The sequence below is a fragment of the Cibotium barometz genome, chromosome 36 (assembly GCF_041138505.1).
Source record: "Cibotium barometz isolate CiBa-2024 chromosome 36, ASM4113850v1, whole genome shotgun sequence".
NCBI classification, from domain to species: Eukaryota; Viridiplantae; Streptophyta; class Polypodiopsida; order Cyatheales; family Cibotiaceae; genus Cibotium; species Cibotium barometz.
In genome coordinates, this window is record NC_141081.1 from 44,469,985 (window position 1) to 44,487,190 (window position 17,206).

The following is a 17,206-nucleotide window of genomic DNA, read 5'->3' on the forward strand; positions in this document are numbered from 1 at the left end:
AACTCACCTCTCAACCTCAACAATTTGGCATTGCCAACCCCTCAATGCAAATTGGAGTGTTTAACAAGTGTGTGTGCATGTTTCTAGCCAACCTAGACACCTCAAGTCCATTTTAAGTACCATTTTGCTTGGATGGAGACACCCAAGTGCTTTTTGTGCCCGGAGGAAAAGGAACCCATGTGCTTTTTGGACACCCATGTGCCCGAGAAAAGGAACCAACCCATGCTTTTTGGACACCCATGTGCCCGAGAAAAGGAACCAACCCATAAAGTGCAATGCCCGTGCAGGCACAACTCAACGCACACCACGTTATAATTGTTTTGAGCACCCACGGGCTTGGGCAAGGGACCGGATGAGAAAATACAATCCTTTTTGTGCATGAAGTCAAGGGCAAGGTACCCATCTAATATGGTCAAAATCCATGACTTTCATGAAATCGATATATCCACCCAATTTTTCAGGGCTAAGGAGAGATAAAATTATACACCTCTGCATGTTAAAGATCCCAAATGTTATTATGGTTCTTGATGACCACCATGTATGTCTCGGTTGAATAGCTTCATGCCAATGTAACTACCACAAGCATTTTCATGAGTTACATGTGAAGAAGGGCTAAAATTTGGGCCCTTTTACACCACCCATTTTAAAGATTTGGGGGCTTTACATTGTTATCTCAAATCCATAATGTGGAACCAATCACTTTTAATGTCTTATCCTTGGAAGAGTGTGTGTCTCTCCTCTCTCTTTTCTTTGTTAGATATGTACCTCCTCTACCCTGTGTTGCTGATGTGGCTCTCCATGCCGTCTTTTATGAGAGATCTGATTGCTGTAACACAAGGCTACTTTCACACCTACTTCTTTTTCTTGTAGCAAAAATGAGCACCTCTTGTTACTACGATCAATTATACTAGGTGCAACTCTTATTTCCATGGCTTCTTGAAAGTGCTCCCATATCCTAAGACCACCAGATCTATATTTGCCTTCAACAACTCCTAGTGCAACCTCATGTTGTACTTGTGGTTGTCTCTTACATGCCCCTTTCCTTCTCCGCCTACACAGCCTCTCACCCACCGTTATCTTCTTCATCCAACCACCAGCTATGCTACTCTTTTACTATAGCACTATCTCCATGTTTGCTTGTATGTCGTAGTCCTTGTCGTTATGGTCATCATCTTCTTCTCCAAGATTCCAATATGCAACCCCCTTTTGCTCCATGATACTACTCCTCTTTGCCTCAACCAAAAAACCTCCTCCTTGAGGTTTTCATTGCCATTGGCATGAGCTCCCGTTAAGCACTCCATTTATACATGCTTCTATCCTTGTCGTTGCAAGCAAAATCTTTAAAGGTGTTGTTGGAAACTCCTCTCTTAAAGCCATAGCTGTAGAAGCATCATAAAGACCTTCTATTTCTTCCATGTAAATGTTTCTCATCTTCCATCATGCAAGTCTTGACCATTTCCCCTTTTGACGTGCTCATCGTGGACTTCTTCCAAGCCCACGACCACTTTCCCCTTCTTAGACAAGCTTTGCGTCTCCTACATGCTCTTTACCCAAGTGCAAAGAATCACGAGATCCACGTGTCTTGTTACTATAGCAACCCTTCTTACAATATGCGTCCTACATGCTCTTTACCCAAGTGCAAAGAATCACGAGATCCATGTGTCCCGTTACTATAGCAACCCTTCTTACAACATGCGTCCATGTATGCTCAACACCAAAACACTTGAGGCAAAATCACAAAACCAACCTTCTTGATGTAATATCTTCTTGACAGCTTCTTTGATGATGGTACCATCCTCCAAAAACTCTACATTGCTAGAAAAATATTCATTTTTAGCTTCCGTTGGGCAGCTTCAAATCTCTAAATACAAGATTCTCTTCTTGAAACTCCATTGGGTATCTCCAAATATTTCTCCAAATGTAATCTCTAATGATAATGAGTGTATAATTTATTTTTGTGAATGTGTGTATGTGACTAGTTCTTCACATATATTGGCATTATGATAGGTTTATAGTACCGCTGTAGAAGGTTGCAGATTTGCCGCAAGTGTAGAAGCTTTTTTGTAAGCACTATTGGTAAGTTACTGAAAGTAAAGATGTTTGATAATCGATCACAGATTGTGAGTGAGAAGCTAGACAAGAATAACTTCTAGGCATGGAAGTTCATGATGACCAATTTCGTTTTAAGAAAAGGATACTGGGAGTTCTTCATAGGTAATGAAAAGGAGCTAGAGATTATTGAAGAAAATTTGACTCCTTAGCAAGTGCATGCATATAAAGCATGGCATGAAAAAGCCAAAAGGCGATGTATTGGTTGTCTGGTAGTATGACAGATTTTAGGACAAATGCCTAAGAAGGCTTGGAGAAGATGTACATCATAAATAGCTCAGAAGATGAACATCATAAATACCCAAGCTTGAAAGATGCAACACATGTAATGTAGATATGAAACCGTGGCTTTTCTGGAAGCTCTGGTCCGGAGCCACATGAGGGTTACTTTGTTGCCATCACATGCGATCAAAATGTGGTCCTCTTATTGGGTGATATGCAGAGAGAAGCCCTCAAGAAGCTGCATGTTGAACAGACTGCAGTCCAGGCAACACTGTTATCCAGAAGAGAGCATGTTAGTGGAAAGCAACTCTATACCACTAGGGCACAGTTCTTTGAGAGTGGCAGCACACATGATATTGTCATAGAATGCCATACGGGTACTGAAAAGGAGCCACGTCTGTCGGTACGTGTTGACAAGCAGGTTGTGGTCCAGGTAAAGCGTTTGATGTGGAAGTTCCGTGGCAACCAAACTATACTCATAGATGGCCTCCCCATAGTGGTTTTCTGGGATGTCTATAACTGGCTATTCAACTCTAGTGATGGCAGTGGGCATGCCGTTTTCATGTTCCAGACATGCAAAGCCATCGAGAAGCCATGGCTGAGACAACTTGGGGTATCATCAGCGACCCTTTTACAAGACCAGGAGACTGCCTCTAACAGTCTCAAAAATGCAGATAGTAAGAAGTATTTGTACCAGGAAGGTTCATGCGCCTCTGTGCTGCACTGGCCCAACAGTAAGAGTTTCAAAAACAAGGAGCCACACCAAGGACCTCTAGGTTTTCCCCTCTTACTGTATGCTTGGAGGAATGAGTAAAGGTTTTGCTTCAAAGCTCTCAAAGATCTTGCCTGTATGTAGGAGTCTTACTCTGCAAGTTGTACATACTGGGATGTCTTAATGTCTTTGGTCCCCAGTCCTCGGTAAAATATTATTTGTGGCAGCATCAAAAGCATGTTGAAAATTATGAAAACATCTTCCCATGCTATAATCTCATTGAAGCTTTTTCTTATGAGCATTTTTGGCTGTCAAATTATGATGAGTATTATCTGCCATGAAGCTGCAAAAACTGTCTTTTTAATCTTTTTGCATTGTAGTAGTGTTTTGTGGTAAGCTTTTCAACATGTTGAACATCCATGAAGGAAGGGCCATCTGTTCGGTATCTCAATGTCAGCTCTACCTGGAGTCTTGACAGAGTAGTTTGGTTGGCGACATATGGCACAAGCACATTAGTCATGTGAATATATAGTCGACTAAAGTCTATGTAGGCCCAAAATATTGTTGTATGTTTTTCGAAGTTTAAGGTTGATGGTATGCATAAAGTATGTTAAGCATGCCAACTTGGTAACAAGCAGGCCGCCAAACATGTTTTCCTACATTAAAAACATGTCAGTGTAAGGCCATTGGATGTTATACATTTGGATGTATGGGGACTATGACTAAGACTATAACAATTGCAGACTACACGTATTATGCTACATTCATTGATGATGATCACACTAGGAAAGTGTGGGCTTATTTCATTAAGGAGAAAAGTGAGGTGTTTGCTCACTTTCAGAAATTTAAAGAATTTGGTTGAGAAGGAAAAAGGCATGCAAATAAAATTCTTGAGATCAAATGGTGAAGGAGAGTATTTCTCTAATGAGTTCAGTGCTTTCTTGAGAAATCAGGGAATCAAGAGACATTTTACATGCAATACACTCTACAATAGTAGAATGGTGTTGCAAAAAGAAAAAATACCATAAAGAGAATGCAAGGAAGAGGGAGAGCTTAAGTTCCTTGCAATTGCATGCATACGCACACACACACACACACGCACACACACAAGAGAGAGAAAGCAAGACGAGATCAAGACACATGAGAGAGATGGATGGGGCTTAATTTTCTTCTATCTTCTTCTCTTCTCTACAACCATTAACATAAAGAGATAAGAGTATATACTATAAGGGCAAGTACTCTCCTACTATAACATAAAGAGATAAGAGTACATACTATAAAGGAAAGTACTCTCCTACTATAACATACAATGGTCGCGGTCCATAGTGTGAACCTGACTACATGAGCTGGCATTATAACTATGCCATAACTCTAGCACTCCAAAATGGTTGTCGCACAACCAATTTGGAGTACCCATTGGCAGCATATAATCCATAATCTCACTAACCATGCCAGTGGCATAAGTGTGGAATCCATCACCCAAGCAGTTTATTAATGTCCACAACACTAGTTAAGCTTGATATCTCAACATGCCCATGAAGCCACCAAGGGTGACACCCTATACAACATTGATGGCGGTGGTGATGGCAACCTTTACAAGGGCAGACTATTAGCATAGCTAGTCATTAAGGGCATGCCTCTATAGAACTGACTTAAATTTCCCCTGTAGTTCCTTGTAGCATTGTTGAAAGTGATGGCGGTGAAGAAAGTACTTGCTTAACTCTTGTTGCAAAGATGCATCCACCTCTTTCTCCCCTTACATCCTAGCTTTTGGTGTTACATAACTCTAAACACCCATGCTCTATCTCTTCATAGTATTCGCTGAGTTAAACTAGGTTGTTATGGGACTCTGATACATTGGTGGGTTCTCGATGAGCACAAGATTGGGCATACAAGTTTTGGGGATGGATTAAAACTTGCTTATGGATGCCTTCACACTTGTCCATGGTGGATAAGTGATGTGAGTGTTGTCACCAAGACTTTAGTTGGCTATTGGACCTTCATACAAATAAATTAGCATGCAAAATAAACTCAAGTTAAAGATTTGGTCTTCAAAGCAAGAAATTCAAGACCTAAAATTTTTTAAGGCCTTCAAAATTAAGTTGTCCTAATAACTCAAAATCAAAAGTAAAAACTTAAAGGCTTAGAAATTAGCAACATAGCCTAAGCTGACAAGACGACCCACCTGGTAGTGTGGCATTCTCATCCCCACATGTGCACTCCTCAACTTTAGAGCTAAGGTTCAAATTTATTATAGTGCATGAGCCAAGCTCATTCTTATACTGGCTTGTGGGGCTCGACTTGTGTGCACATTATAGAAGCCTTTGCCTTTGCCCCTTTTTAGGCCTTGCCTTGCCTTGTGCCAATGGCACTCACGCATCCTGGTTAGGGTAATAAATTATTTGTATATTCATTCTATGAGCTTTATTTCTATTTTTGGGACCAATGTGTGTGTGTGTGTGTGTGTGTGTGTGTTAATCAAAAAGCATTACATCTTATCAATACAACAAATAATTTATCATTTAAACTCTATTAATAAAGTTGCAAATCAGATCTCGTCAGATCCCATCTATCATCCTCAAATTAGATCCCATCTATCATCTTCAAATACAAAGGAATATTTCTCCCAAGATATCTGATACCCAAGTTGAATACATGCTTCAACCATAGACTTAGTAGTGTATCCTCTGGCTGCCTACTTTTCCAACACATCACCTTTCTTGGACCGGATTTTAATTGTGAGTCTGGTGCCAGTTGGATTCTCAATAAATGCAACAAAAGTGTAATTTATCTGCTTCACCTTCTTGTACCATCTCTTTTTTTTTGGCCCAAACTTGATTGGTTTAGGTTCTAACTTCAACTTTGAGATACCCTGAAAGTAAATACACCAAACAATTAGGCAAAGCCCACTATGCATGAAGGTCTCTCCCAAAGGCAAATATTAAGTGATGGTTGTTTGCAGGGCCTGAATCATCTAAGCCAGCTCCAACATATTAAATTTGTTAATCACACATATAGACCAACACATACATATACACTTATGCATCAACCCAGTTACATCAATTCCTGTATCACAAGCCTTTTGAAAAACAATACTATTCCTACAGTTCCAGATCTCCCACAAGCAACAAAACCTAATTATGTTAAAGATGAGATCAACATGACCAACACTGTCTATCCATATTCCTAATAAATAGTCCCCCCAATGACCTGTATCATATACACTTATGCATCAACCCAGTTACATCAATTCCTATATCACAAGCCTTTTGAAAAACAATACTATTCCTGGAGTTCTAAATCTCCCACAAGAAACAAAACTTGATTATGTTAAATATGAGATCAACATGTCCAACATTGTCTATCCATATTCCTAAATAACCAGTCCCCCCAATGACCTTATACCCCTAAGTTATTATGAACCCATTTTCCAATCTTGGTCCAAGTACCCCTAATGGCAAGACAATCCCAAAATGCATGCTTTCCATCTTCCAATGCAGTTCTACATCCAGGACAACATCCAATGGTAAAATTCCTTTGTATCAGCTTAGAGCCATTGAGAAAGGCTCCCATGCACACTCTCCAAAGAAAAACCTAAGATTTGTAGGAATTTAAATTTCCCATATTGCCTTCAAAACAAGTAGTTGAACAATCCACAAACTCTTTTAGTATCCTTGCCCAAATCTCCTTCTACTGAAGGCACTTGGGTAAAAGGAGTGCCAACCTGGCAACTATGTGAGAGGGGAGATGAAGAATGCCAAGGCCTCCTTCACATCTAGATAGGCTAAGTCTATCCCAAGCAAGCCAAGCTAAAGCCTTTTTGTTAGAACCAACATTTCTCCAAACAAAGTCTCTTACAATTCTTACAATCCTCTGCTTTGACTTTTTCCAAAATCCAACACTGGGTATAAAAACATAATATAGGCATTCATCACTGTGTTACATATAACCACCCTATCATGGAATGGAACTCTGATACCTTCCTATTTTTTAAATTTCAAATAGAATTTATCTAATGCCCAATCAGTTAATTGCTTGTTGGCCACCTCAACCCCAAAGGGGACACCTAGATTTTACCCTTAGTTTCCTAGTAGGAAACTTTATGATTATGAGCCTCATATACATTTATTACCCAAACTCTCTCTCCTTCTAGAAGAATTTCCACAACCAAAATTTTGCCATTAGGATGATTAGCTATGATGTTAGGTTTCAAACCACTTTTAACAACAATCATAACTCCACTATACCCTCCATTCACACCCCCATACATCACTACCCAATCCTTAATTTATCTTTCCTCAAAATTTTAGACCCGCATAAATTATGCTCTTGAATAGACAAAATGGACAGACCCCACTCTTTGACTAGACCCCACTCTTTGACTAGACCCCAAAAAGCACCATTTTTCTTTTTATCTTTGATTCCCTTGAAATTCTGTGTGCACCCATTAATTTTTAATGCCTCACTCATGTTAAAGCAGTTTCAGGTACCATTTCTACCTCCTCCCCACTCCCCCCATGATCCCCCTCCTTCTTCTGAATTTATTTCCAAGCTTCATCCACTTACCAAATAATTTTTTGAACAGAAGAGGTCCCACTGTCCTCCTCTCCCAATGGGTTAAAAGGATTCGAATACACCAGAGGACTTAAACTGTGTCTATGATGATTTACTTCCTTGTTTAGCCCAAGCCCCAATGGGTTAAATTGTCCTCATCTCCAAATGGGTTAAAAGGATTCGAATACACTAGAGGAATTAAACTATCTAATGATTTGCTTCCTTGTTTAACCCAAGCCCCACCTCTATTGACAGTTTTTCTAGCTTCCTCCTTATCTTGTCTTAAACTAGTCTTCCCTTTTACCTTTTTCTAGCTTCCTCCTTGTCTTAAACTAGTCTTCCCTTTTACCTTTTTCCATCCTCTATCTCCTAACGATTCCCCTTCATTAATTAGAATCCCTTTTCCTTTATTTTCTTCTCCATTCTTATTGCATGCCTCCTTTTTGTTAATCGTATTATCTACCCCCACCTCTTCCTTCTCTTTGGTTTCACTCTCTGGTTTGACATGACACCCATTTACATAATTCCTTGCTATATGCCCAAACCCAACACATCTGAAACAAGCTCCAGGAAAAGGCCCAAATTCCATATTCAGTTCCAGTTTACCTAACTCACCAAAATCCACCTCAACAATTTTAGGGGTTTCTATTGAAATATTCAAGGAAATACACAAACAGTATTGCATACATCAGCCTATGATCCATAAACAGAGGGGATCATGCAAATAGCTCAGAGATGGCTTGTGCCTTAGTGAAAAGGATATTAAGAATCCCTTACCTAAGTAGAAAACTTGGGAGATAACTCTACCGTGGAAAACATCATCTTGAAACCATCTAGCAACATTGGCTTTAGAGATGGAGGCTTACCAGAGCAAAAAACAATTGCGCTACACAGAGAAAACAACCCAACTTGACTCCTCACTAGCTTGGGAGAAACCTTCAAAAATACCTTACTGCTCTTGGTCTGGGGTCTTTGAGCATGTGTGCGATGATCCTGAGCCACCTTCTTTCGTTCCCTTTCTCTTCTTCATCCCCTGACCTTTCCTACACCCAATCTCCAAGATGTCATCCCTCATGATCTAAACATGGTTACCCTTTTGGCTCTCCAAGGCATTGTGCTTTCACCCATGCATGGCCCACTCTTATACAGTCCATTCTATATGGCCTCCATGGTTACCTCAAGTATGACAAGTTTTCCACCTTTTTCCTAGATTGGATCAACCTAGAAAGCTTTGGTTGTCCTATCATATAAATGAATCCATGGCCAGGAAGAAATAAAGATAGTCCATCCCTCAAGGCTATAATCTAAAAAAATATAATAAGCCCACCTTTTGAAGCAATCAGCTAGCTTCTTCATCATCCAGCACCATGGGACCATTGCATAGTAATGCTTGTCTGTACGGCCATCTTTAACATAGTATTTAAGCATGTCCCCCACCTACTCTATCTCTTCTATTTGGAAGTACCACATCGTGTTTATGGTAATCTTATATAGAATGTAGGGGTTGGTCATTGGGGTCTTGGACTTGCCAGTTTTTTGGGACCTAGCGTAGTGCTCCCTCCCATAGACATGATTGTGTAGTGTGTTTAATGAACTTGGGTACTAGTGTCTATTTGTTTGCTATGGCAACCCTTTAATAGAATGGTCTATGTGCCTTTAGGAAATGTAACCCTTAACTATCAGCATGCATTCTCACTGCCAGAGGTAAAGCACTTGGCAACAACAATTTTGAAATTGTAGGCATTTAGGCATGTAGGCCTTCTAGGAAAATTTTGGTAGAGTTCCTACTATGTGAGGCTGACCTCGTGTCAATTCTATGGAGCATACCTATGAGTTCTTGCTATGAGGCTGACCTGGAGTCAATTCTATGGGATGCCTTCAAGCATACATATCTTAGATCTACCTAGGCATGTTGCACACTCTTCCACCATGCTAACCATGGGGGCTATGACAAAATTTCTACATGCAAGGTACACTCTTCACGCTAACCCTTGGTAACTAACCATGGAAGCTATGCCAAAAATTTATGCATCAATTGTTGGTTGGGCAAGAGTGGAATTACCTTAGGCAAGGGAGTGATCTTAACCCTAGATGCAATTACCTTGGACAGGGGTGGAGCAATCTCAACCCTAGATGATGCAAATTTGCATTGACCGTATGCAGATCATTGTGTTACAAAATTGATGTATGCATGATGCAAGGTGCACTTTCACTTATTGAGCATGGAGGTACAATCTGAACTTGGATCATTGAGGTGAACAAGTTTCTAAATCCGGTTTTTGGATTTTATAAAAAAGTGCAATGCTAATGTGGTAGATTGGCAATCCGACCATGCGATGATCCACACCCAGACGATTCAAGTTATGATGATCCACACCCAGACGATTCAAGTTATGATGATCCACACCCAGACGATTCAAGTTATGATGATCCACACCCAGACGATTCAAGTTATGATGATTTGAACATGATATGACGATTCAAGTTATGACAATATGAACATGATATGGAACCAAAAATGTTAAAAATGAGAATTTTGGGATCCATAAATGTTGGCGACTCCTCCCTAACAATTTCAAAGTGTCTAATACATATGGCTGTGTAATATAAGCACACCTAGCCTTATGGATTATAATGCATGGATCATCCTGATGTGCAAGTACACTCAATGGGGGTCTATGGGCTACTGGAGACGAGGTTTTTACCCTAGGTATTTAGTATGTGTGTGATATATTGTTATCCATGTGCACAAGTAAAGATATTTGAAGCATGTGCCTAATGCATGCACCATGAGAAGCAATACCCTGGGATGCTTTATTAATTCTATGGTAATAATTCTATGGTATGAGAAAGAATAAAGGCTTTGTCGATGGTGTATGAACACCCAAAAATATTCGTAGTAAATATAACATTAGGAGAGTCTTTAGACTTGGAAAACAAAGGGGGATTAAACAAATGGAATATAAAGAAAATTTTCACATGCATCAAGCTAAAAAATATGGTCTTATAATATTGTCTTTTGGTTTATTTGGTTACAAATATATACAACGAGACAAGTATTATAAATGTATACAACCACACAAGTATTATAAATGTATTCATTTTTATGTGTATATAAGAGTCATATATATATTGACATGGTTAAAGCTAAATTTTATAGACATCATACAAGGATTGTAAATATGAAACCACACAAATATTATAAGTGTATTCATTATTACGTGTATATATGAGTATTGGATTGATGTGGTTAAGCGTGAATTTTCACTTTTATGTTTATTTATATCATTTTTAGATGTCTTTTGTCTGTCTTAGACATCTCTCATGATCCCTATTTCTCTAGGACCCATGATCATGCACACATCTTTAACCATTGGTCTATGTATGCAAGCACTATCTATTTTATCTACATTGAGAGATAAGGTAATGTATCATCAATTTTTTGGTTTGTTTATTTTAGAGAGAGAGAGAGAGAGAGAAGGAAAAGTGAATGTAGAGCTAAGAAAAACTTGATATTTTCAAAATAACTTTTCGAGAAATGTTCATAAAGGAATCTCCAATTTTTATAATAACCATGATTTTTTTATAAAGCACATTTCAACACATGTAAAAAATAATTAAAAAATATCCATGATTTTTTTGGGTATAGAACATTTTAGCACGCGTAATATATATTTATTATTCAAAAAAATTTGGCTATGATTCAAATGTTGTTGTTTTCTCAACTTGAGCCCTTATCAATTGACTTTGTTAATGTGCACAAGATAAAGTTGCATTATTTTAATAATCCCACCTTAGTTCTTACCTTATCTTTTTTGTTCATTTATCATATATAGCTGAGCTTAATAAGCATCATGCTTGTATAAGCTACCAATTTGAGTTTTGAAAAGTTATTTCTTCACATTGGCTCACAATTATTGATATAAGATTCTAGCTAAATAAGCTAATGATGAACACCATTTACGAGACAATAGCATATAAACTAACACGTCGTTATGTAGGTACATAAACTATCTATTAAAGGAGTTGACCTTGAGCACAATGTAGTGTGTATCATTTCTTATTTTCACTACATGTGTTTTTCGTGTCAAGGCCAAAATTATATACAAGTGGGAGTGATGCTTCTTAGATTTGACATCATATTTTCTACTTGTATGTCAATATGGTAGTGCTTTTGTGAGAAGTTTTGAGGTGGAACAAGGGGAGTCCTTTTATCTCATGAATTTCATCCTGATCCTTTTTCTTTCTACAAGTTTCACATAAGTTGCATAGTTCTTAGTGTTGAGATATTTTAGGAGGAGAAGTTTTTTTAAAGAACATATTATACCTATCTCAGGTATGTCAATATTCTTACTTGGGAGGAAAACCCTAAATTTTTATGCTTGTTCATTGATACATTATTTCTCAAAAGGAATGTGTTGAGTATAGAAATGCAACTTGAATAAACTTCTCCTTTTTTTAAAATCCAATAAGGGAATGGGGATCTCATGCCTATGTAACATTTCATCTCTCATTGATTAAGTCACTTATGCACTATTCTTTTTAGTATGAAAAATTTCTAAATTTTAGGCACATTAAAAAGATCTATTTACCTCACCTACATGCTATTACACTGCATGCTCTCTTTATACAAAAAGTTTTGAATTTGTTGATATGGGAAGCTTTTTGACCTTTAGACAACTTCTTTTGCTTACTTTGGCAATTTTTATGGTGGATGATAAAGCTATGATTGATTTTTAAAAAAAGAATTTGTTTATATGGGAATATTTTTGACCTTCAGGAAACTTCTTTTGCTTACTTCAAGAATTTTTATGGTGGATGATAGCTAGGATTGATTTACTTCTTTTTTTTTAAATCTGTTTATACGGGAAGCTTTTAAGGCAACTTCTTTTGCATACTTCAAGATTTTTTTATGGTGGATGATAAAGCTAGGATTGATTTACTTTTTATGATGGATGATACACAGCTATAATTGACTTACTTTTTATGATGGATGATACACAGCTATAATTGACTTACTTTTCATTTGGAGTTGGAACTTGAGAGGTTTTTATTTTAATAAGATGGAAAAGACTTACATATAGATCACTTTTCCACAACTCAAACTTCAAGGTAGACTTACTTTAAATTTCAAGGGGTGCTCTTATGTCAAAGATTGCTCCATAAAAAAGGCAATGAGTTATTTATCTCGATACTCATGTACACAAGAGTACCACGAGACATGTAGTATTGAAATAAGGGTAAAAGCAAGTCTATTGTTTGAAAACCCTAGTTTTTAGTGTATTTTTCTTAATTGAAAGTTAAAAATATGATTTGAAACATGTTATAGTCTTGATTTATAAGGGACAAAAGTCATATATTTTAGTTATAATCTATGTAGTTTCCATACTTTTTAGTGCTGAATCAAAGCATTGCCTTTATTCTAATTCGTTGGGAGAAACATTTTTCCCAAGTACTAGACATGTTAACCTAAAACTCTGTGTACAACCTTTAACCTTGAGGCAAAACTCTATGTACGACAATTGTTGACCTTGATGGGAAGAGGTGCCATGGTAGGAGAACCTTTAACCTTGACCAATGGGATGTGGGCCTTGTGACCTAAGTAAACTAATTGATCTTCCTTGATGAGAAGACTAAGGTGCCCTTGAAGTGAAGAATAAGGTGCCCTTGAAGCTAGAGAGTTAGAGGGTTGGAACGTTGGCACCTGAGTTAGAGGGTTGGAACGTTGGCGCCTGAGTTAGAGGGTTGGAACGTTGGCGCCTGAGTTAGAGGGTAGGAACCTTGGCACCTAAGTAAACTCATTAATCTGTCTTGATGTGAAGATTAAGGTGCCCTTCAGTGCTAGAAAAGAACAGTCCTTTAGTGTATTTTGCACCGGCTATAATTCAGAAAAAAAAAACAACCGATTGAATTTACTCTTGTCTTTACAAAAACCGATGAAATTTATAGGTTTTTAGTCATAAGAACCGGTTAATAATGAGATTTTGAATAGGGTAAACCGATTGTCTTTAATATGAGGAGGAGGTCGCCTTGAAGCTTGTTCCCATGGAAGGAACAGCTTGGTACGACCCAAAGGTATTGCCCACAATAAGTTATGGGAAATTGAAAAGCATGAAAAGCATGAATGATGATATTATTATTCATGATTCCATCACCGAAACGCAAGCAAACACCAGCACGCTCGCTACCTGTTGCTGCACCACTTTTTTCTGCCATTATAATTCACAGTCTTTTGCGATTGTCGTTGCTATGTTGCGTGTTGGTGCCAAAGCTTGGGAGTCAGCGGTCTGCAGAAAGGACTTCATCTTAGAATCATATGATTCTGCCTGTCTGATGAAAAGATAATGCGCGCGTTTGACTTCACCACTGCTGCTCCATCAAAAAAGCGATCCAGACATGCGGATCTCCATCTCCACCTCCTCCATCTCTGCGTCACCCCCCAGTGTATCTCATGAGCTCATCTGCAACACATCGCCCAGGTTTGCTTTTAACCATCCGTATGCAATTCATCTCCTTTTGCTTTTAGCCACATGTTTGCTTTGCCTCATTGCCCCCACCTCAGGTCCGCTCCTTCTCCTGCTTCTGCTTTCCTGTATGCCCTCCATTTCCTTCATCTGAGTCTTGCATTTGCTTTTGCTTCTAGCCATATGCAGCCCATTGACAGCTTACCCCCATTTCTTCTTCTTCTAAGCCGCTTGCCCCCATCCCAGGTCTGCATTTTCTCTTTTCTTTAGCCATATCTATGATGCCATGGAGAGCTTGCCCTGGTTCACCCCATCTCATGTTTTTTTATATAAGATATATGTTTTACCAGCTAGAGCTTGCCCTAGCTGCATCTCTGCCATGTAGAGTGGCCCTAGCTTAGGCTCGTGTTTGCATTTGCTTTAGTCCTGTGTAGTTATAGAGAGCTTGCCCTCATTGCTGCCATCACAGGCTTGTGTTTGCATTCGCTTTTAGTCCTATGCATGCCTTGTATATCTTGCCCTTATTGCCCCTTAGACTTGTGTTTTTGTTTCTATTTTAGTCCTATGTATGCCATGCACAGCTTGACCACTGTTCTCGAATCTCAGGGCTTTCACGTTTAGACTATGTGTACTCCTTTCCATGGCTCATTGCCTCCTGCAGCCATGGAGCCATCCAATGTTCCTGAAAGCTTGGAGTACACTGCGCTGGAATGGGGTATGGCTGCTTCTTACAAAGGGGAAACTCCCATGACATGGGATCGCCAATGCATCGAAGCCTTTTCCTATCTTGATGCAGTGGACAGATTGCAAGGTTTAATGACATCTTTCTCTGATTCTCTGCCAGCATTGGAGCGCGCACACAGCCTGCTTCAACTGGATATGGCTCGGTTAGAGGAGAAATTCCGCCGCCTACTCATTGCCCACAGTGACTCTGTTGACCCTGAATGGATCTATGAGCAGATTTTGGGGCCATGTAGTGAAGAAGAAGAGGATGCTGCATCTCAAGGCTATGGAGAAGAAGGAGAAAGAAGAGATGAGGGTGAAGAAGAGATACCAGTGGCACACGCTGTCCCTGATTTCAATTTTACCATTGATTTTATCCCTCTGGATGTGATTTCTGATCTGAATAACATAGCCGAGTGCATGATGGCAGGGGGCTCTGCAAAGGAGTGTTGCCACGTCTATGCCAGCATCAGGAAAGCTGTGCTAGACCATAGTTTGTCCAGGCTGGGGGTGGAGAAGGTAAGCATGGATGACGTGCAAAAAATGGCGTGGGAGAACTTGGAGGTGAGAATAAAGAAGTGGAATCAAGCCTTGAAGGTAGCCGTGAGGGTTCTGTATGCAAGTGAGAAGATCCTTTGTGATCAGGTGTTCGCCAGGCTGAGTCCATGGGGGGAGACCTCTTTTGCGGAGGTGGCAAAAGGCTCCATCATGCAGCTCATGAGCTTTGCCGAGGCCATTGCAATCAGTCGGCGGACTCCAGAGAAGCTCTTCAAAATCTTGGACATGTATGAGACCCTATTTGACCTTCTCCCAGACATCAATTCCATCTTCTCTGATGATCTATGCATCCGCGTGAGGTCTGAGGCCAAAGGAATTCTTATGAGGCTTGGGGAGGCAGCCAGAGGGATTTTTGCAGAATTTGAAAATGCCATTCAAAGAGAGTCATCCAAGACTCCAGTGCCAGGAGGAGCCATTCACCCTCTAACTCGCTATGTAATGAATTATGTTTGGCTTCTCTTTTGTTACATTGGCCCATTGAAGCGCCTTCTCGGAGACAAAAAGAAAGTAGCACCCAAACTGCTAGGATCAGAAATCAATGGGTCAATGCATCACTCTCACGAGGATGATTGTAACAACTGTGCCAACCATCTGTCTCCTCTAGGAGTGCAAATTGTTTGGTTAATTGTTCTCTTAGAATGCAATCTGGATGGTAAATCAAAACATTACAAAGAAATAGCTCAGGCTTACCTTTTCCTCATGAACAATGTGCATTACATTGTTCAGAAAGTGAAGAAGTCTGAGCTAGCATCCTTGGTGGGTGAGGATTGGGTAAAGAAACAATCAGGCCAAGTCCGGCAGTATGCAACTAATTATGTTCGAGCAGCATGGAAGAGGGTGCTGACATTTCTGCGAGACGAGGGACTGAATGTCAGCAGTACCTTCTTTAGTAGTGTTTCTAAGGTTGCACTGAAGGATAAGCTCAAAGGCTTTAATTGTTCATTTGAAGAACTGCATCGCATCCACTCCACTTGGGTTGTTCCTGATCCTGAGTTGCGGGAAGAGCTGAGGATATCTATTGCAGAGAAGATTATCCCAGCTTATCGCTCTTTCTTAACACGGTATCGGAGCTACTTGGACTCTGGACGGCAGCGAGAAAGATACATAAAATACACACCAGAGGATATTGAGAAATACCTTCTTGATCTGTTTGAAGGCACGCCCTTTACAGCTGCAACTCGAAGAAAGTCCTTCTCCATCAGCTGAATGTTGATGACTCAGTTGACTAGGCACACCCATCTGTAAAACAAGGTAACAGTTTGCATTCCCCTTGCACTTAGAAATCATATTTTTGCTTTTCTTCTCGCTTTAAAGGGAAAATGAGAAAAGTATGTATCTTTCTTTGAAGAACAGAATATCATAAATACACATAGACCTGCTCAATTGTATAAAATGGTGACTTGAGATTGACCTTGCCTGTCTTCTATTGTACAGAAATGCTTTCTTTCCATGAAACTGTGAAAGCAAGGGTACCACAGTTCAGACCTGGCAGGGTGTAATAAATGTTGAGGCAATTGTAACTTAAGAGCTGAGAATTTTTTAAGAAAAGAGGATTTATTCAAATGTATATCCGTCCGCTCATCGTGTTTCGGGTCTTGCGTTAACTTGTTCATGAACTCTTGTGTGTGTGTGTGTGTGTGTGAGAGAGAGAGAGAGAGAGAGAGAACCTTCACCTTGTCTTTTATTCTCTTTTGCAATGTATTTGTAGTGGTGAGTGGCTCATGTATGACATTCTCTCCCACAAGATTGCATTCCTCCTTAGATGCATGTGCCTCGTCATAGGCACACAAGAATGGTCAAAATCAACCCTGCATTAATCCAAAGCACTCAATGCCATGGGATACCACACTGAATCTCAAACTCT

At 39.5% G+C, this 17,206-nt stretch overlaps 2 protein-coding genes across 4 annotated transcripts; both read left to right on the top strand.

The window, feature by feature from the left end:
- The first annotated feature begins 2,474 nt into the window (after positions 1–2,474).
- On the top strand, positions 2,475–3,381 carry LOC147617932 (uncharacterized). Its single transcript, XM_086775605.1, has one exon. It carries the CDS (start codon positions 2,546–2,548, stop codon positions 3,143–3,145), a length of 600 nt encoding a protein of 199 aa, XP_086631731.1. The 5' UTR covers positions 2,475–2,545; the 3' UTR covers positions 3,146–3,381.
- Positions 3,382–13,664: 10,283 nt separating this feature from the next.
- On the top strand, positions 13,665–16,923 carry LOC147617933 (exocyst complex component EXO70B1-like). Of its 3 annotated transcripts, XM_086776198.1 has the most exons (3): positions 13,667–14,076; positions 14,906–16,593; positions 16,777–16,923. In XM_086776198.1, the coding sequence occupies exons 1-2, from the start codon at positions 14,049–14,051 to the stop codon at positions 16,546–16,548; spliced, it is 1,671 nt and encodes a 556-aa protein (XP_086632324.1). In that variant the 5' UTR covers positions 13,667–14,048; the 3' UTR covers positions 16,549–16,593; positions 16,777–16,923. The 3 variants fall into 3 exon arrangements, with proteins under 3 accessions (XP_086632322.1, XP_086632323.1, XP_086632324.1); XM_086776196.1 differs by having other exon boundaries at positions 13,665–16,593; XM_086776197.1 differs by having other exon boundaries at positions 13,665–14,076; positions 14,668–16,923.
- Positions 16,924–17,206: the final 283 nt, after the last annotated feature.